This window comes from Struthio camelus, chromosome 17 (assembly GCF_040807025.1).
Source record: "Struthio camelus isolate bStrCam1 chromosome 17, bStrCam1.hap1, whole genome shotgun sequence".
Lineage (NCBI taxonomy): Eukaryota > Metazoa > Chordata > Aves > Struthioniformes > Struthionidae > Struthio > Struthio camelus.
The window spans coordinates 19,691,422-19,710,864 of record NC_090958.1 but is presented as its reverse complement, the minus strand read 5'-3'; the positions used below and the strand labels follow the sequence as shown (position 1 = coordinate 19,710,864).

The 19,443-nt window shown below is 57.4% G+C and overlaps 2 protein-coding genes across 2 annotated transcripts in view; both read right to left on the bottom strand.

Annotated features, from left to right (window-relative positions):
- The window catches only part of MYO18B (myosin XVIIIB), a 103,236-nt gene extending 87,773 nt beyond the window's left edge, over positions 1 to 15,463 (bottom strand). Inside the window, exons 1-13 of the mRNA XM_068911514.1 lie at positions 15,378 to 15,463; positions 13,912 to 13,922; positions 13,181 to 13,339; positions 11,622 to 11,678; positions 10,170 to 10,303; positions 6,379 to 6,534; positions 5,148 to 5,786; positions 4,822 to 4,888; positions 4,496 to 4,608; positions 4,196 to 4,372; positions 3,459 to 3,657; positions 2,753 to 2,895; positions 1,234 to 1,334 (exon numbers count right to left, since the gene is read on the bottom strand). Coding sequence (XP_068767615.1) covers positions 1,234 to 1,334; positions 2,753 to 2,895; positions 3,459 to 3,657; positions 4,196 to 4,372; positions 4,496 to 4,608; positions 4,822 to 4,888; positions 5,148 to 5,786; positions 6,379 to 6,534; positions 10,170 to 10,303; positions 11,622 to 11,678; positions 13,181 to 13,339; positions 13,912 to 13,922; positions 15,378 to 15,463 — 2,042 coding nt within the window. The remainder of the gene's footprint in view (positions 1 to 1,233; positions 1,335 to 2,752; positions 2,896 to 3,458; positions 3,658 to 4,195; positions 4,373 to 4,495; positions 4,609 to 4,821; positions 4,889 to 5,147; positions 5,787 to 6,378; positions 6,535 to 10,169; positions 10,304 to 11,621; positions 11,679 to 13,180; positions 13,340 to 13,911; positions 13,923 to 15,377) is intronic.
- The window catches only part of GRK3 (G protein-coupled receptor kinase 3), a 79,866-nt gene continuing 72,238 nt past the window's right edge, over positions 11,816 to 19,443 (bottom strand). Inside the window, exon 21 of the mRNA XM_068911687.1 lies at positions 11,816 to 18,934. Coding sequence (XP_068767788.1) covers positions 18,773 to 18,934 — 162 coding nt within the window. The 3' untranslated portion in view covers positions 11,816 to 18,772. The remainder of the gene's footprint in view (positions 18,935 to 19,443) is intronic.

The following is a 19,443-nucleotide window of genomic DNA, read 5'->3' as shown; positions in this document are numbered from 1 at the left end:
TCCTTCCTGCAAAAAGCTCCCACAGTTCTGCGCAGCAGCAAGAGACAGAGCCTGGCACCAGAAACAGTCCAGGACCTTTCGCCCAGGGCAGTCCAGGGACACGTGGCTTGGGGGCAAAGCCAGAATAAACAGAGACTCAGTCTGGCCTGCTGGTTTCAGGGCAGTCGTCACTGCTGTACTGCAAAGAGCGGGCCGGGAGCTCAGAGGCTGGAGGGGAGCTGGTCCCTGCCAGCTGAGCCCGCAGCTGACAGGCTATTTCTGTAGCGGGCATTGCGACGGCAGAGCTGCAGCACAAATTAGCCCAGGATCCCAGGGGAAACCACATAACACGAGACGCCACCAGTGCCGGCGTCCAAAGGAGTTCTGTGAATGTATATGCGCTTACCGTGTTCCTATTTTTAAACTACGTTTATGTCTGATTTTTGCTGATTAGCCCAATTTTGGTTTTAGTGAAGAGGAAAAAAAAGCATCAGAAAATACTCATTTTTTGGAAAAAATCTCTAAAATATGAACGTCTAAAATACCTGCCATGTCACTAAAGTGATTACCTTGGCAATTAGCGATCCTTTGGGGATCTAAAACAAAAACCCTCTGAAATCTGCCCCTTCACCACCGATTAAGAGAGGCAGATGCAGCCTGCCGGCCATGCAGGGCCCTGTTCCTGTTCTCTGGGCACCCCAAGCCCAAATTCCCCGGCTGAGCCAGAATCCCACTCCAAAACTGGTGCTGCTCCCGGAGACACCCCACTTCCCCAGCCGGGAAGGACCCTCATCCAGCCATCCCCAAACATCACCACCTCCTCTGCTCATCCCTGCCGCCGGTCCCACCTCACCCAGCACAGCCCTGGCCCACCAAGGCCACAGCAGCTGTCTTAAATATCCTTGTGAACAATAGGCTTCTCGGCCTCAGCTGATTTTTTTCTTCTACCTTCCTTATCAGCACAGAAGCGATGTATGTGTGAAGTCGTACCCCAGTGATCTGTGCCCTGTGCACCAATCCATTTTGCTCTGTACTCCTTTCTTATCACAGAAGATTCAGACCCCACGTTTCTGAATGTAAATAATGAGGGAACGCCCTTGGCGGTGGGGGACCCTGTAGCCATGCGATGAAGTGAGGAGCCCAGGGCTGTAAGCAGCTCTTTGGCTGTTCCTGGATGGCTGCCTGCACCCAGCATCTCCCACAGCCCCGCTGGAGGGTGCCAGGTGCACCTGTCCCCCGCGGCCATACGCTTACCTCTGAGCCACGTCCAGACCTGCCAGCATCAGCGGAAAGACGTTGAAGTTGCTCTCACCCTGGGGCTGCTGGGCAACACGAACCCTCTCCAGCAGCATGGTCTGGTGGAAGGAGCAGAGACAGGCGTGAGCAGAGGCCCCGCGCTGTGGGTGTGAGCGCCATCCCCACGGCGTGGGGAGGGTGGTGGGCTGGCTGTGGCAGCCAAGCAGAGTCACACACCCAGGGACAAGAGGGGACAGCAGCACCCACAAACAAGGGGACAACAGCGGGAGCTGTTGAGGAGGGACCTGGATTTTAACTTGCACGGCCAAGACCAAACTTTGGAGGAGTCATGTCTGGAGACTGCTCCTCTTGCATTAGGGCAGTCGGATCTGCACCCGGCAGATCACACAAGCAAGAGCAGAATCTGCCCCAGGCATGCATCACGGGGTAAAATTTCAGCCACACACATGCAGTATCCCATAGTTCCTCCACCCCGAAGGAGCGCTGGGCAATATGAGGTCGACAATAAAGAGGCTACGTGGTCTGTGTCCCTGCAATGGATAAACCATTGCCAGGGCTTGAGGCAAGCCTTAGATCAGACTCCTCCTGCCTCAGGCTAGCTCGCTGCTGGCCCCGACCCAAGGAATGAGCTGCAAGCTCCCTGGCTGTCCTGTCCTCCCAGGAGCATCCCAGGAAGCTGCCAATGGCGAGGAGAGGGACCTGGCAAAGACTCCCAGGGCACATTCCCACTCCTGAGCAAGGCCTTCAAGCTTCTCCTTGCCAAGGAATGGGGTGAATATGGGGCAGAAATGGGAAATCCTTGAGGTTCTCCACTAGCAGACACTGGCTCAAGCCTCCCGCTCCTCTAACTCAGGCCCAGGTAGCATGGGCAGGTCTTCGATTAAAATGCCTTTGTATAATTGTGTGGTGATGGTGACAAAAGCCCCCAGAGGCTTCTGTTTAATTCCAAGGCTGACATGCAAGGTGCTGCTAATGAAATGCTGAATTATGCATTTCCTCATAAATATTTCATTTTAGTGCTGTTCTGCACTCCCTTCCAGTGGAGGGGTGGCCACTGACTGGCTGCTGGGGGACCCAGCTACACCACTAACAGAGCTTCTGCTCAGCTGCAATTTGGTGGACTTTGGTCCAGCAGGAAGGATGGGAGACAGATGAGTAAAATCTGTTTTCTCCTAGGAAAAAAGGGTTCCTGTGCCCACCCACTGAAGGGTGCAGAAAATGATTGGCGATCTGGACTCTCCACTGGGAAATCTGTAAGCATTGCTGTACACCCTGGTTCTCGGTTATAACCAATCCTTCCCTGCATGCATCCAGGCAGGCATGTAGCCTGTTTCATTGCAAAGCAGAGGATGCTGCTCCTCTTGCCCTCCACAGCACCCGGTGCAGCTCTTCAGCCTGGGCTTGCCATGGGGCGTGGGTGCAGGGCAGGGGATCTTTGTGCCCCCGTCAGCAAAGACCCACAGCAGGTTTCGGCTGCAGCCCTCCCGTCTCGCCAGTCACGGCACCTCGGGGGTACCTGGAGGTGAGCAGCAGTTATTCGGCCAGTGGCGCTGAAATCCAATGACAGGACCATGGAGAAACGCGTGGAGCTGCTGCTGTGGCTGGTGGTCACCGACCCAAAGGCTCCGAGGACCGTAAACATGGCCTGGATCTTCTCCACTGCAAAACCAGCACAAACAGACCGTGTGCCGCCAGGCTTGCAGCGGATGCAGCCCCGCGCCGCTCGCCGCGGCGGCTGCGCCCAGCGCTGCCCCGTCGCTCGTCCCCACCACGAGAGCGCTAGCGCTCTGCCAGGAGACGGGGTGTGCCAGCCGACCTGCTCACCCGCCTCCAGGCGGCTCATCAGCCCTTCGCAAAACCCAAAATTCGCCCAGTCCTCCAAAACGCAAACCTGACCTCTAAACTCCTGCTTGCTTAACAGCGTGCTCTTGCACATCACTGAACTCGCTCGGATGAGCGAAGGTGGGCAAGTAACTTCCTTTCGGTGATGGCTTTGGTATTAATCCAAAAGGCGAGTCCGGGCTGGGCCGGGCAGGGCGCGAAGGGCACCTCGCAGCCCCCCGCGCCTGCACTGCCCCACCGGGCCCAGCCATCAGGACGGCCCAAAGGCGTCAGGGACCTGCCCTGGAAGGGGCCAGGCGGGGCTGGCAGACGGGGAACAGCATCGCCGCAGCCCCTGCGCGCCCTCCCGGCTCCGCCGGCCTCACCGCGCGGGCCCGTACCTGAGACGGCGCCGTCCACGCTGCCGGCCGTGGCCGCCAGGTACTCCAGCGCGCTGCGGCAGCAGGCGGTCTTCCCGGCGCCGGCGCGCCCCAGGGCCACGACGGCCTGGTCCTGCCGCTGCAGCAGCAGGGTCCTGTAGGCTCGGTGCGCCACCGCGCAGACGTGGGGCGGCGCGCCGTCCCGCTTCCCCTGGAAGGCCTGCAGCCAGGGAGAGGGCCGGACGGGCCGCCGTCACCGAACCGAGACCCGACTCCCCGCCCGGCCGCCCCGCCAAGGCTTCTCGCGGGCAAAACCCTGGAAACGCCTGCGCTTGCAGGATTTTTAAGCGCGCGCTTTCTGCTAGACGGCCGAGGGCACGGGGGTGGTTTGGCCACGGCGAAGTCAGACCCGCGCGGGGGATGCTGCCGGGGGCCGCCGCGCTCGGGCCACCGCGTGGGCCGGGGGAGCCCCCGCGTCCCCGGCCGCGGGCATCTCCCGCCACCAGCGTCCCCGGCCACGTCGCGCCGCTGTGACAGTCGCAGGGTGCCACCTGCCGGCGCCAGGAGCGCCGAGGAGCCCTCCGCGGCCCCCCGAGCCGGGGAAGGCCGGCAACCGCCCCCCCTCCCCGGCATGGCCGCCGGGCCCGGCGCAGGCTGCGGGGCCCAGAGCAAGACCTGCGAGGCTGGGGGGAAGGGGGTCCCTCCTCGGCCCCGCTCGCGCCGGAGGACGCTGGGCAACCGCCGAGCCCACGGCTCACCTTCGCCGAGGGGCCGCCGGCAGCGGCGCTGGCCCGGATGGCCACCAGGCTGGGCCCGGCGTAGGTGCAGCGGAGCCGGGCGCGGTAGCGGTGCTGCAGCGTGTTCACGGCGCTGGACTCGTTGAGGCTGATCAGCGCGGCGAGGTCCTCGGCGTAGTCCAGGCTGGGCGGGTTGGTCTGCGGGGCAGAGCAGGAGGGCACCCTCCAAGAGCCGCCCGCCCGCAGGGCAGGCAGGGGGGCCCCGGAGGGCCCCCCCCCGGCCGCTGGGACCCGCGCTCCCCTCGGCGGCGGGGCGCTCACCCGGTGCACGCTGTCCTCGTCCACCTCGGTGACGCTGCCGTCCGCTTCCAGGCGGACTCTCACCCGGCCGGCCGGCAGCTCGGGCGTCCCCACGTCCGGCTTCAGCTGCGTGGCTGCAAGGGAAGCGCGGGGTGAGCCCCGGCCCGGGGGGCGGCCCGCCGCGGCCCCCGGCTCCCAGGCTGGCGGAGAGGCTCCCGGCTCGCGCCGGTATCAGCTCGGCCGTTCCCGGCGTTTCGGCCTTGCGGCAGCCCGACAGCCCACAAACCAGGCCGAAGACGCCCCTTATCCCAGGCACCGGCGAGCGAAGGCGGAGGAAGGGAAGTTACCAAGCGTAAATCCGTCTTGCTGGACGAGCCAGACTTTCTCAGCTTCGTACCACGTGTCGCTCGGAGCCTGCGGAGAGAGCAGAGCGGAGTCTGGCAGAAAGAGGCGGCAGAGCCCCATACCGCGGTCTGGGAAAACACCCAGCTGCAGAAATGCCTCCAGCCACCCGAACACCCTGTACTCTGCCCCTCCAGGCCTGCCCTGGCAGGAAAGCTGGCCCAGAAATGCCAGGCGAGGGCATGCAGATGTGAAGAGCTGCATGATACCGGAAAAAATTTATCAGCACCCACACGAGAGAGCAGCAGGGCGCTTCTGCGGCCACCGTTACCTGGTCTTGGTCTGTGCTTTCTCCAGGCTCCTCTTTCCTTTCTCCAGCCTCTTCCTTAACCTTCCCCGCCTCCTTCACCACGTCTCCTGGCTTTTCCTGGATCCCTCCTGGCTTCCCCTTGGATCCCTCCGACTCGTTCTTAGCTTTTCCGGGCTCTTTGACTTCCCCTGGCTCCTTCTTGCCTCCTCCTACTTCTTTCTTCATTTTCTCCGGCTCCTTCTTGGCCCTGGCCTTGGCTGGGGGCTCCTTGTGGCTCTTGGGTGCCGCTTTCTCCTTCTTGGCGCTTTCAGGGCCTCTTCTCTTGGGCGCGTCTCCCTCCTTCACCTCCTGGCCTTGGCTGGAGCGCGGGGGCCCCTGGCCGGGTGCCGGGGGGCCCTCGGGGCTCCTCTCGGGGCAGGGGCGCTCGGCAGCCTTGGGCGCCTCCGGGCGAGGGGTATCTGCTGGCTCGGGGGCTGCCGCTGCCGGGGCCGCGGCTTTGCTGGGGACGGTCCTCGGGGCGGCCCGCCTGGCCGGCAGCGGCTGCCGCGGAGGGGCCTGGGCGGCGGCGGCGCCTCCCTGCTTCTCTGCGCTCAGGCCGTTCTGCAGGAGCTCGGCACGCGGCACGGCCCCGTCCCGGGCCGCGCTGTCCGTCCCCGGAGGCTGCCGAGCACAGCAGAGGAGCCTGAGCCCGGCGGCGCAGCGGGCTGGGGCACCGCGAAGGACCGCGGCCCCTTGGCACACCACCCAGGGAGGCGGCGCGCGTCGCCCTCCTGCCGCACGGCGGGTTCGCTGCCTCGGTGCCCTGACCGGGGAAGCCCCACGCACTCACCTCTCTTGTCTAATGAAGTGAACCGGAGAACGTTTCACTCCGCTTAATTACTAGCCTTGCAATTAAGCAAATCAAGAGTGGCAACACGTGCTAATGAAGCCACAAGCTCCCAAGCGTTTAAGCCTGGCAGCTCACCGGGTCAGCGGAGGGGCCTGGAGTCTGCCGCAGCGCGCGACACGCTGCAAACACGGCCCCTTAGGTCTAACCCTGCCTTGCTGCCGGCCCCTGGCGCCCCCGGGGCCTTTCGGTTAGCACGATCAGACGCGGCCCCGGTTCAAGGAGCTGGGGACGGAGGGGACGCCCCAGGCGAAAGCAGCAGCTTCGTCAGCGCCCAGGCCGCGACGCCGTCCGGACCGGCCCGGGCGCACGAGCGCCGCCGCGTATGGCAGCGCAGGGCTCAGGTGTGATTTATTTGCTACTTACGTCCTCTTTCACGTTCTCCTTAGGTTTCTTTTTCAGTTTTGCTTCCTTGGATTCCTTCTCGGTCTCCCGGACGAGCTGCTTGATGAACCCTCCGGGAATGACAGAGAAAAGCAGTGGGGGGGAGGACGGGGGCGGGCTCCGGTCCTCTTCCCGGATCTGTTCGCAGGAGCAGAAGCGGCGTTACGGGGGGCAGGACGCAGCGATGCCGCCACGACCCAGGCGGACCCCTGTCCCGAGCCCGCCAGCACCTCTGCAAAACGAGCCCGCGGAGACGCTGGCCGCGCGTGCCCCAAGGCTGAGCCCCGCGCCCCCGCCGAGGCCCCAGCTCTGCCAAGCGCCCGGCGGGACGGCAAGGCCAGCGGCACGCAGAGGCTGCAGCGGGCCGGGCACGGCCAGCCCCGCGCAGGCGCAGCGGGAGCAAGCCGCTGGCCACTCGCGGCAACCAGGCTGGCACGAGGATGCCTCCGCGAGCGCAAGGAGGAAAAGCATTAAGAAAAAACGCCCTATAGAGAAGCACGGGAGGTTCCTGCAAGCTCGCGCGGGGCTGCAGGGGAGCCCACGGTGCTGCCAGGTCCCGGGCAGCCGGCCGGAGGGGCGCAGCGCTCGGGGCCCCTCTGCACCCGACAGCTTCCCGCGGGCCGCGGCGTGGGGCCGGCCGCCCCGGGGGAGCGGGAGGAACCGTCCGCTGCAGCTGGTTAAGGAGCCGCTCGTGCCTTTGCTCCAAGTCGCGCGCAGGCGCTGCCAAGGGCTGGTGAGGTCCATCCCGCGCCCGGGCGCTGGGCCGGCCCCGGGCCGCGTCCCAGGGAAGACACAGGGCCTTCGCAGCCCCTCTCCCCTCCTTCCTCCAGGCTGCGGAGCTCGATCCCCCAAAATCTCCCAGCAAGGCGCTTTTCAGGCCGTTTGCTGTCCTGATGCGCCGACCGACGCCAGCGGCAGGGACCGAGCCTTTGCCCGCCCCCGAGAGCGCAGAAATCGCTCAAAAGCAAAGCGCGAGAGCCGGAGGGCCCCGCTGTGGCCCAGAGCCAGGCGGCACGGAAGCGGCGGGAGGGACGCGGGGGAAGGAGGAGCAGGCAGGGCGGCGAGGGGCGACGCCGAGCCGGCGGGGCGCGCGCGGGCCCGGAGGCGCGAGGCAGGCTCGCCGGCGGCACCGGAGCGGCCCCCCGGCCCCCCTCCCGCCGCGCCGGCGCCGACAGACACTTCCCTTCTGCTCCCAGAGCGCGAGGCGCGAGGAGATGGCCATGCCGGCGGCGGGCAGCGTGGCGGGACGGCGATGCCTCGGGGCGGCACGAGGGGCGCTGGCGGAGACAAGGGAGAGACGGGCACCGTGCGCGCGCGGGTCCGCAGAGAGGGAGAGAAGAGAGAGGACAGCGTTAGCGCGCCGGGGGGCCTGGGGGGGCCTCCGCCGCGCCGTGCCGGCGTCCATCCCTGCGGACGCAGCGCCCGGGGCAGGGCGAGGGAGGGAGGGAGCCCCCGCGGCTCCTCCCGGAGCGGGGCCCTGCAGCCCTGGGGGCCGGGGCGATGCCGCGGGCTGCCCTCTCGGCCAGCTGAGCTCACGGCTGGCGCCGCGGCGGCAGCCGGACGGGTCGTTTTACAGCGCCGGGGAGGGGACGGCGCAGCTGGAGGCGGCGGTGGCCGGGGCGGCTCAGCTCCAGGCGCGCTGGGAGCCGGCGGCCCCCGGCAGGGAGCTCGGGGCAGGCCGGGCGGGTGGCGCCTGGCCTGCCCCCGATTCACCTGTCCAGATCATTCATGCGCCGAGCAGGTCGGGGCTCATCGCTCCCGGCCTCTGCGCAGCCGTCGCTTTGGCCCGGTACCGCAGCAGCGAAGCGCACGGTATTTCCATGTACAGTAAAGGGCAGGAGTGCCGGGAACGGCCCCGGAGCCCCAGCTGACGAATGTCACTTGCCTTCTTGGGCGAAGGCCCCGGGCGCCGCGTGCCCTGGCTCTCACCTGCCCTACGGGGCCCTGCCGGCGCTCGGGCCCCCCCCCGAGCGGGGTCTGCCGGCCCCGGCGAGCGCGGCCGTGGGGGGCAGCCGGCCCCAGCGCACAGACCCGGGGGCCGCGGCGCCCTACCGGCGCCCGAACCCTCGCCCTCGAGCCGCCGAGCTCAGGAGCGAGGCACAGCGGGTCGCCTGCCCTGCTCCGCGCAAGGGGAAACTGAGGCACGGAGGGGGACACACCTCGACCGAGCACCCAGTGCGGGAAGGGGGGGTGTCCCGGTGCTCCAGCCGTCCATCCGCCCTGCTCGATCCCCGGCGAGGGCGGAGGAGAAGGGAGCAGCACCAGCGGGTTGGGCCCCCCCAGGCCCCAGCCCCGGCCCCGGCCCCGGCCCCCCGCCTGCTCCCTGCCGGCACCGGGCCGGGAACGCCGTCCTGCCCGCACCTCGCTCCCCGGGAGCGCGGGATGCGCCGGGAGCTCCCGGCACCCGCCAGCCCTCCCCGCCAGGGAGAAACCGGCCGCTGGAAACGCTCTGCAAAACCAGGAGCCCGTCGTCCCCGCCTAAAAATAGCCCTCGCTGCCGAGGAGCCCCCGGCCTGGCCGCCAGCGCACCCAAAAGGGCCCCTGCGGACCCCGTGCGGGACCCCCACCCCAACGCGCGCCCCAGGGCCCGGCAGCGTGGGCAGGTACCTGGGCGGGCGCAGGGGGTCGGCGCCCGCGGCCGAGCGCCGGCGAAGGGACCCTCCGGAGCAGGGACAGCGGCGGCGAAGGCGGCAGGCGGCCGAGCGCCCTCCCTCCCCTGCCCTGCCACCGCGGCAGCTGAGGTGACACATGTCACTGCTAAAAATACCCGCGGCCCCGCGAGGCGGCCGGCGGCGCGGGGCCTCGGCGAGGGAGGGCGGCGCGGCCCGGCGCAGGCCTGCGCCGCCCCACGTCGCGCTCGCGCCCCGCGTCGCCCACCCGGCCTCCTCCTCGGGGCAGCGCCGGGAGAGCGCGCAGCAAGAGCAGCGGCGGCGACCAGGGGGCTGCTTGCTGCGCGCCGCCCGCGGCCGTGCGGAGGCCCAAGGGGCTGTTTTAGGACTGCGCTGTCCCCACCGTGGGCAGCTCCGGTGTCCCAGGAGGCCGAGGGATGTCCAACCTCGGGGAGATGTCCAACCCCGAGGAGACACCAAACCTTGGGGAGACATCCAACCCCCAGGGAAACGCCAAACCCTGGGGAGACATCAAACCATGGGGAGACATCAAACCATGGGGAGATGTCCAGCCCTGGGGAGACGTCAAACCCCTGGGAGATATCAAACCCTGGGGAGATGTCCAACCCTTGGGAGTCATCCAACCCCCAGGGAGATATCAAACCATGGGGAGATACCAAACCCCAGGGAGTCATCCAACCCCTGGGGAGGCCTCCAGCCCCGGCGCAGCAGCAGGTGGGACCCGCTGGGGTCCCACGAGAGCCAGGCCTGCTGCGAGCGGGGACCCCGGGCCAGGCCCGAGCCCGCCGCAGTCCTCCCCATCCTCTCCCGCCAACGGCCCCCGCGCAGCCGTGAGATCAGCCGCCGAGCCGGGGAAGTGACCTGAGAGCAGCGCCCAAAATAGCCTCTCACCAACGGAAAGAAAAAGTCACCTCGGCTCTGACGCCAAAGCGTTTCGCGGCCCTGGGGGCAGCCGGCCCAGCCGGGACGGGGCGGAAGGAGGAGGAGCCGCCGGCTTTGCTCCCCAGGAACCAGCAGGCCCCGCGTCCCTCCCGCACCCCTCCTGCTCCGGCCCTTCCTCGCCGGCGTTTTCCCCGTGCGGTCGGCGCCAGGTGCGGGAACGGCCTGCGTGTTTCCAGCCCCGCGCACGAGTGCGTCACGTACCGCACCAGGGCTGCGGGATACTGGATTCAGCCAAGCGCACCCGCAGAAACGAAACCTACCTGCTGCCGCGTGAAATCCCGCTGCAAAGCGCTCCTCCGGGTCCCAGGACGCCAGCGCCAACCGTTCGAAAAGCTCTGTTAAAAAAGGAGATGGGAATATTAGGCTCGAGTTACCTAATATGGGACTGACGGTTACTCAGAGCATCTCACCGACACTTGATAAAAATACATCCCGTTTCCACTCGAGGAGAGCGGCCCGAGGACGCGCGATTCCAGAAGAGCCCCGGCCCGGGGTGCCGGCGGCCGGCGAGCGGGCAGCTGGATTTGCCGCATGCACCCAGGTGCCGCGGGGCTGCGCTCCGGGGCTCGGTGCACCCGGCTGCCCTCTCCACCCCGGCGCCGCGGGACCCCCCGGCCAGGAGCCCCCCGCGTCCGCGGTCGCTCCCCTCAGCCCAGGCGCCTCTTCCGCTTCGCACCTGCAGAACGGACAAGGCGAGGGAACGCGTTCAGGCGGCGCTGAGCCGGGGGCCGCTGAGCTGCGGCACGACCGAGCTGGCCCCGACGGGCGCCCGCGGGGCCGGGGCATCGCGGCCGAGCGGCAGCCGAGCCCCTTTCCCGCGGGAGGAACCAACGGGGCAGCGCCCGCGAGGACGCAGAGCCAAAGGCTGGCGCTCGGCCCGGGGGCGCCCCGCAGGCCGCGGCACACGGAGGAGGAAGCCCCCTGCGACCGCAGCGGTGATGACGGCCGCGGTTGCAGCCGGTCGCTCCGGCAGCTCGGGCGCGCAGCAGCCCCGGGAGAAGGGCTGAGGCTGCAGAGAGCTCGTTGCATCCACTGTGACTCTTCTGCTGCTTCCCCACAGCGGCGTCCCCCGGCGCAGACAGCCGGCGCGCAGCAGCGCCGGGAGCCCGCGTCCCCCGCGGGCAGCACCCGAGCGAGGGCGTCCCCCGTCCCGACTCCCCCGGCGAGCAGAAAGCGGCAGCAGCCCCGAGCAGCGCCCCGAGCGCCAGGCCGGGCCCTCTGCTCCCCTGCCGGCCCCCGGCCCTTCCCGAGGCCGCGGCAGCGGGGCCAGGAAGGGACCCGACTTACCGGCACCAGGCAGGGGACGAGGAAACGCGGCGGGAGATGGAAGCGCCCCGGCCCCGGAGCCGCCCGTGGCGCGAGCCGAGCTTCTGCGGCCGTCGACTCGGGCACGTGAATCCCTCCGTCGGGAAGGCGGCAGCAGAGGCGGCGAGCGGGGGCCGGCTCCGCGGCGGAGGGCAGCGCTCGCCTGGCCCGGGCGCGCGCCCGGCTCCTCTCGCCCCCGGCAAGGCGCGCAGGGAGCTACCGTACGGCCCCCGGCACGGGAGCGAGAAGGGAGGAAGCGACGCCCGGGCGGCTACGGCAGCCATCGACCCAAAGCAGAAAGAAACTTCATTTCACTTCAGTTCCCAACTTTTTGCCAAAGGTTCTCACCAAAGATTTTTTGCTTCCAAAGTTCTTCCATCTTTTTCTGCCCCACAAAGCATTTGTCTGGAAGAATCGAGATGGCCTTAGTTCAGCTTACCTGTCCCCCGCAAGGCAGCAACGGCACCAGGAGAGCCAGAGCCGTCTCGGCTATGGAAAAGGGGCGGCGGGGACGTGCGGCTGGAAAGAACCAAACGGCATCGCACACTCAAATGATTTTTTTTATTGGAATTCTCTTGGTATGAGAGCAGTTGACCAACACACAGAAGCAGCTTAGCTCTTCCAAAATAATTCTTTAAAAAAATAATGGCAGAATTAACTAAGTGTGGCACATCACAAATTGCTGAGGACTGTAAACTCTGAACATAGTCTCTGTGAAAAGTACTACCTCCAACGTGCAGTAGTATATATTGGCAAGGAACAAACCCCTCTTCTGCACAATAAATATGAAAAGAGCAAAGTACATAAAACAAATAATGACTCTCATAGATACAATATCTAAAGTTATTTACAGATACTGGCTTTTCTTACCATTAAATTACACATTGAAAACAGGTTCTCTTTCAATATATATTTTTTTAAAATCACTAGTAGCTATTCATGTGAATCTGCTCCTCCCAAGTTTTTTTTTTTTTTTTTTTTTGAAGGACCATATTTAGTCACTTAAACAGTGCTCATAAAAATGCCTCTCCAAGGATATTCTTACTTTATTCTGTTTTTCAGACTCATTTTTTTATTTGTCCCACTTCATCTCAGCTGCTCGCCGACCTCTCCCGTCCCTGAACAAGGCGACGCCTTGCGCGGGACCCGGGGGAGCCCCGAGCTGCAGCCTGCATCTGCCTCCTGCCTCCGCCTAGCCATACTGCAAGCGAATAGAGCAAATCCTAATTTTAGGCATAAAACCCGCTTTCTGCGCTCCGGTCCCAGAGGCGCTAGGGAAGCGGGTTAGCAACACTGGAACCAGCACCGTCGCCCAGCTCACGGCAACGTTTTGCCAGTGACTCTCCAGTCTTTGGCAACAGCTCTGTTTTATTTCGGTCTCCTCTCTGCCGCTCTCTGGGTGCTCTTGGGCAGAACGGGTCAACGCTACAGTTCACTTTTCCACCACAGAAATAAAATAGGGGCAGGCAAGTATAAGAACGGGGAAACGGCAAACAAGGAAAGAACTGCCGCAGGCAGAAGCGAGCCGCCCTCCTCCTGCGGGGCTGTCCCCGGTCTGCTCCGGGGCATCGCGGGCAGCACGTCAACAAGAGGAGGCGGCGTAATCAGCACGGCCGGCAAAACGACATTTCACCCTTAAGATGTCACTTAGTGAAATCCTAAAGAGTGCATGCTTGAGGCTCCACAACGGGGGAGCTGAAAGCACATACTTAACGCTTTGGTGTATTCCTCCAGTTGCAGAGGCCGTGAGTAGCGCTGGAATTATTTTTAGCAAATGAGTTATCTGATGAATTTAATGCTATTTTCGTACCTTGCTTGGGCAGGAGGTCTCGGTGTCATCTACAGACCCGCCTGGTAGCGGCGAGCCCGCCAGCAAAGGCTTTTTGCAGGCACAGGCTGGTCGGTACTTGGGCTAAGTGCGTGCCGCGGACGGACCGGCTCCCGGGGCGAGCGCCGCAGACCCCGCTCCCACGAGGACGGCAGCGAGTTAAACTCGCGGCCCTGAGAGGGCACCGGCCACTCGCTGCACCGATGTCCGGCTCGGGACACTGTTTCCAGGGATTCGGCTACTTTAGAGGAAGAGACATTTCGGACACCCGCGTTTGGACAGGAACCGCTGTGCAAGGCGGGAGCAGGTGCCTCTTCGCCCTCCTTAACCACGGGGGGAAGGAGCGGGACGAGCTCAGTCTGGCGCGGCTGCCGGACATCTAGTTAGGTGAGATGACCCCAGACGTCGCCTGCCGGACAGCCTCCTGTCTTCACAAACCGTAATTTTTATTTTTAAGGACTATTCATCTCTTTTCTGTGAAAAAGTAATTAGTCTAAAGGGGCAAAGATCATTTCCAGTAGAAACGCACGTTTGTGCTCATCTGTGGCAGAGGCCAGCTAGTCCAGGGCTCTGCCCTGAAGCAGGAGGAGCTCTCCCTAAACTGCTCCAAACTGACGTTCACCTGGTCTGCTCCAGTGTAGGAAACTCTACCACCTCTCTAGGCAAATCTGTTCCATTACTGCATTATCCTTCTAACTAAAGAGCTTCTTTTAAATATCTGAGCTGACTTTTCCTTGCCCCAGTTTAAGGTCATTACTTCCCATTCAGTCCAGCACAGACTCAGAGAACATCTTGTCAATAAAAACTCACTTGCTGGAATGCTGAGGAATAAAGGGGAAATTTATAAGTATCAGCCAAACAGTGGGTTTTATTAGCAATAACTTTTTAGATATTTCTGCATTCATAGGCCATTGCACTTAGAGATGGTCTTAATAATGCATTAAAGTCAATGTGCTTATAATGAAATGGTAAACTGGACAGACTGACTGAAACTAGTTTGACCTTATTACGAAAAACAGAATAAAGCTGACTGATCCTATTTGAAAGGAACTGCCATTTCTTCAAATATGCTATACATATAAGGAGCAGAAATTCTATGGAATGTCAGAAGTTGGAGAAACATGTATTTAATAAATAATATAAAATGTTTTTTTTTTTTTGTTAAAATAGAATTCTTGGTTTTATACCTACATAGCATAGCAACCTTTACATAAACAAAATAAAGCTGAGTCTGTGATGATTAGTTTAACACAAAATAAAAATTCAATTTAACAATAGTATTAAAACAGCCAATGTTCAGTCCACACAATATGTACACCATGGAATAGAAATGAACAGAAAACAGAAGTAGATCATCTTGAAATTCCTCAGACGTTTGGATATACATATGTTCTCTGTATATTTTAGATATTTTTCCATTTTTTACAATATTAAAATTAATACTATGCTCTTTCAAAATATGTTTTTCAGATTTTTTAATTTGTAGATTTGACTCATTTCTTTTATGAATCAACATAACTAGTACTATTTACTTTCTACTGTACAGTTCAAAATAGTCCTTCCTCCATATATATTTAGAGCGTGAACATTTCATAGTTAAAGTAACCGCATCATTGACATTTGCTGTGTAGGGAACAGTAAAAGAAGTATGAAATTTGTGAACATCTACAGTATGTAAATATGTAAGTGATATTAAAGAAGAATTTAGTACTTAAACTGATCAGCTGCCAGGAAAAGAGCAACAGCAACACTCACAGAGCTCCAGTGTGAGTTCTCTTCTCATGAGCAAATTTTCTATCATCTCAGATTGTAAACCTAAAAAATATTAGTACACAAGTAACCATATGCATACAAGGCTTCATCCTACTTTTGCTTAAGTTGATGGCAATGCTCCCGTTGACTCCAGCAGCACAGGATTAACACCCGAAGCAGTTCTTTTGGACATTAACAGCATCCATTTTTACAGGCTCACAACTTAGACAAAACATTTTTTTTTTTTTTAGCACCAAATACACAATATTTCCTATTACCTACTTACTGGACTGCAAACACCTGCACTTATATTAAACAAAACCAATCTGATGATCCTATTTACTTTTCTTTCCAGCAAAAGTAGGAGAAGCAAAACTTCCGCCACTTCGCTAAAGGACAGCTGTTGAAATTAAAGAAAAATTAAACCTGACTGAATTGAGGTATATTGCAGGGATCTGTGTGCAGAGCCAATCTCGCACAGGAGAGCGCAGTATTGTCCGTACATGCCAGACCTCCCCATTCACCATCCAACTGTAGCTAGCATGCTCAGAGTCTGGTTTCGAAGTCTAACAGGGTGGTGTAATGCCAGTAACGTCAATGACAGCGGCATCGACTCCAGGATTTACAACAACAGGACTTATTTCAAAGCAGTATTATGAGAAGTAACTTATGAAATTGTAGCCTTAGATGTTACTGGACCAGTGACAGCAACATAAAGGTAGAGCACACTTATATGAAGAAGCCTTTCAATTTAGAAATGTGAATAGCTTGTACTTAGAGGAAGGATTTGAGGAAACATTAACAAATGTTCCTGTAACAGTTTCGTGGACTTGCAACACAAGTACTGCACGAATTTAAATAAGAAAACGGGCCTAACTGATGCCTGCAGTGATGGGACAGGGCAGCCCGCTCGCGGCGGGCAGGGAAAGCTGCACCGCAGCGACCACGCGCACCCCAACCCGGCACGGCGCCACAGCTACAACTTTGCCTGCGGAACGCAAGAGGCAACGCTCATGACCCTCGTGAAAAATAACATTACCAGGAATGTTTGTCTAAGTGAAAGAAAGGGGGAAAAAAAAGAAAAAAATAACTTTACAGAATTTGGTATCTAAAATAGGAACTACTAGTTAAAAGCAGTATCAAATATTCTCTTTTGAATGGCTGAATTTCAAAGCTCTCTCTACATCGGAGGATCCAATTCTTTCCACAAAGAAATCCACTTGTTACTGGGAGAGTAATTTTACCAATGTATACCTGAGTTTTTTGCCAAGGTAACCTCTCTCTCTCTCTCTCTCTCTCTCTCTCTCTCTTACAAAAGCACAGTTGTACGTGAGTCATAAGTAAGAAACTTTTTATAAATTGTCATAAGTCAGATTACTAAAGAAAAACAAATGTTACATTTCTCTTACTAGTCCACTGTCACCTGACATTATCCTGCAGAGAGCTGACTGACAGCACAGCTCCGCTTCAAATCGCCACTTAAACAAATGAGGCGATAAAGGTCAAAGTAACGAACATGTTCTAGGGCCATCCCAACTCCATTGCACTTCAAAATAAACATACTTCTGTAAGTCAATACACAGCCTTGGTTTCATATGACACCTGTATTTTTGAGGCACAGTTTCTCAATAGCAGACATCTCTCTCCCCTACTCACAGATAGCAGCAGCCCCAATCTATGGTACGGTGTATCTGGAACCCAGCAACTGTTCCAAATGATTTTACCATAAAAAGCAGCTACGGAAAATAACTAGAAGAGAAACATGGAGCAGATATTGAACTCAGAAAACATGAGCAAAATAACAAGTTACATGAGAACTAAGAGCGGGTTTTATCAAAATCTGAGTTTTCTTTTCCAATCAACACAAACAAGAGCGTCGCATGGCATTGTAGAAAAAACTTTAAAATATCCAATACACAGTCAGTGCCAATAAAATGAGATATTGTCTATTCCAAACTTCAGTAAACACCACAACTATTCCTTACAGAGGATGCTTAGACACTAAACATCACTTACCGGTGAGAAGGACACATAGCTTGGTACTCTTTTTACCAAGTAATTAAAAAATAAACGGAGAATATCATTAAAAATGTTATCCAATAGACACGGGGTATTTTCTAAAAGGCATTTTTCAACTCTTATGCTCCGCCAGATTATAACAAAGAATTTGCACAGCTGTCAAAGCACTATGCAAAGAGTTTGGCCACTCCCACTTTTAAAAGCAAATATATCTAATTTTATTACAAGTGTGTTCAGGATAAGCAAATCCTTCCAAGATAAATCTTGTATTTTTGCCAATTTATATTTTGAAGGAAACGGTCTGAAACTCCCTGGTGACCTGCTAGCAGCACAAGCTGGACATAAACTGTGCAGAAGAGACAAACAGGGTAGGTTGTCGGTGTTAACTCCTGCTCCCATTTACAGAGACGCAATTCCCGCTACACTGAGGGACTAAGAGACCTGTACCACTGCAACCGGGCAGAAAACGTTCTGAAGGTGTCTACAGAGTCAGAAGAACGCTTAAACTCAGCCCTGACTTTTCTCTCTCATAAAACATCGCAACAACCAGGGAAAGGCTGACGTGACATGCGTAAAGCTGTCTAACAACTAGAGAGTATATCTTTTCTTTTGCAAAATAACAGTTTCCACGTGACATGACTGATGTCTTAAGTAAAGTTAATATAGCTCTGGCATTTGATCAGCTGATTCTGTCAGTTCCATTCTTAGTATTCTCCGACTGTTTTCAATGTGGACATTTTGAATTCTCTAGAAAAGAAAATTAAAAATCCTCCTGCAAGCCGAGCCCTATGATGTACACACGACTCTTCTGAGCTCGGCTACCATGAAAGGCTGGGATAGTTATGCTATGAGAACACACTCGCTTATGTTTTTGTGTAAAACAGAAGAATCCACAAGTCCCGTAACTGAAGAGTGATCCAGAATACGTACCAAGGTACCCATACTTTTTAACCCAGGACATGCACTAGAATGCATTGGATTTGAATAATTTCTTTTTAATTTTTAAAAAGTGCAGTTGACCTGAAATGGAAAAGAACTGTCTTTATGTTCACTGTAAACTTGTCAAAAGGAATCTGCTCTTTAAAAACTGTGCTAAAATAGTCAATGTATACAACAGAGCACTAGATGAAGCTACCATAAATTCCTCTTCACCAATTATTACTCTATTGTGTCAGTTATAGTACTGCATATACGTAGAAGAAGCAAAACGGTGGTAGCTACTATTAGTGAGTACAACAAACCAAGTGAATAATTTGACTTCAATGTTTCCATGAAGTAGCAATAACACTTAAACCACAGGACAGTTAGAATTCAGTACTTTGAAGTGCATAAGAGTCACACTGTTGATTATCAGCAGTATGGAGAAAAGTTATAGTAAAGTCAGCAGTAACGGTTGGAAAGAACATGGCAACACGACAGATTAAATGCTCTCCAACACGGCAAGTCTGCAGCTCCTTCCAGAGTTGAGGGATTTGTCGGTATCAGACACAGAAGTGAACATCCTAACCAGCAGTAACCATTTCAGCTTCCAGGCTTGGTATAAACCAAACAAAGGTATTGCAGAGAAAACGGTATTGTCCTTCCATCAGTAGTTCAAGAGTAACGGACCATTTTTAAACACCACCGGGGTGCAGGAACGCATGGGAGCAACATGCAGCCTCTACCTCTGGGAACTCCCACCACTGCCGGGGTACGAACTCACTTGCCATCGTTTCCGTCTTCACAGCCGCCAGGTACCGAGTTCTGACATTATCCCATGCTGTAAACATCTAATTCTTCGTCTCCTAAGTACATCCTGCTTCCAGGATTGTACAAAGTAATTCATTAACAATGACGTCGAGGGAAACTCGACACGTTCACAAAGTAGCTTTCCCTATGTGAACTTTGTTCTCTACTTCTTCTACAGACCATTGCTATTCCTGTGGCTGAGGGGTGGTTTTGAAAGCTCTACAACAGTTGAGCGAGATTTATTGAGAAACTTTGGAGCCCGACGCAGCAACCTCTGTGCCTCAGTAAAAGCTTCTGTCAGCTCTTTTTTCCACTGAACAAACTCTGGGTCACTCTGAAAGAGATACAGAAGTAGTTTGGCACTTCGTAATAAACTGCCAATACTGTCTTCTCTTTTGTATAGCGCTTCAAGCAACTTATTCTAATTTTTGGAGGAAGTGAGTACCTTTGGATATTGAAAATACACAGCCGTTTGCTTCTGTCAAGGCAAGTCAGCAGCAACCAAAGCTGGTCAAAACGTTTCAAGACTTGCCTACTTTATCCCTTACAGACACGTTAGTTGCCATAAACTAACTGCAATTAGTCACCTGTGTCAACACGGTGACTTAGAAGCCTGCCAAGGTGAAAAGTAATAAATAGCTAAAAGCTTCAAAAACTAAATCCATTTTGGTGCAAGCAATGCTGAAATCTGTATTTTTAGCGATGACAAACTGATATAGCTGCAGGTTTCCTACTTTCAAAATAAAGCATGGTAAGAACTTCCCTAGTTTTGCTTAGACTTAGATTTGCTACATAGTCAATATATAATGGGAGGACCGCAAAAACTGCTTTTTATCATTTCAT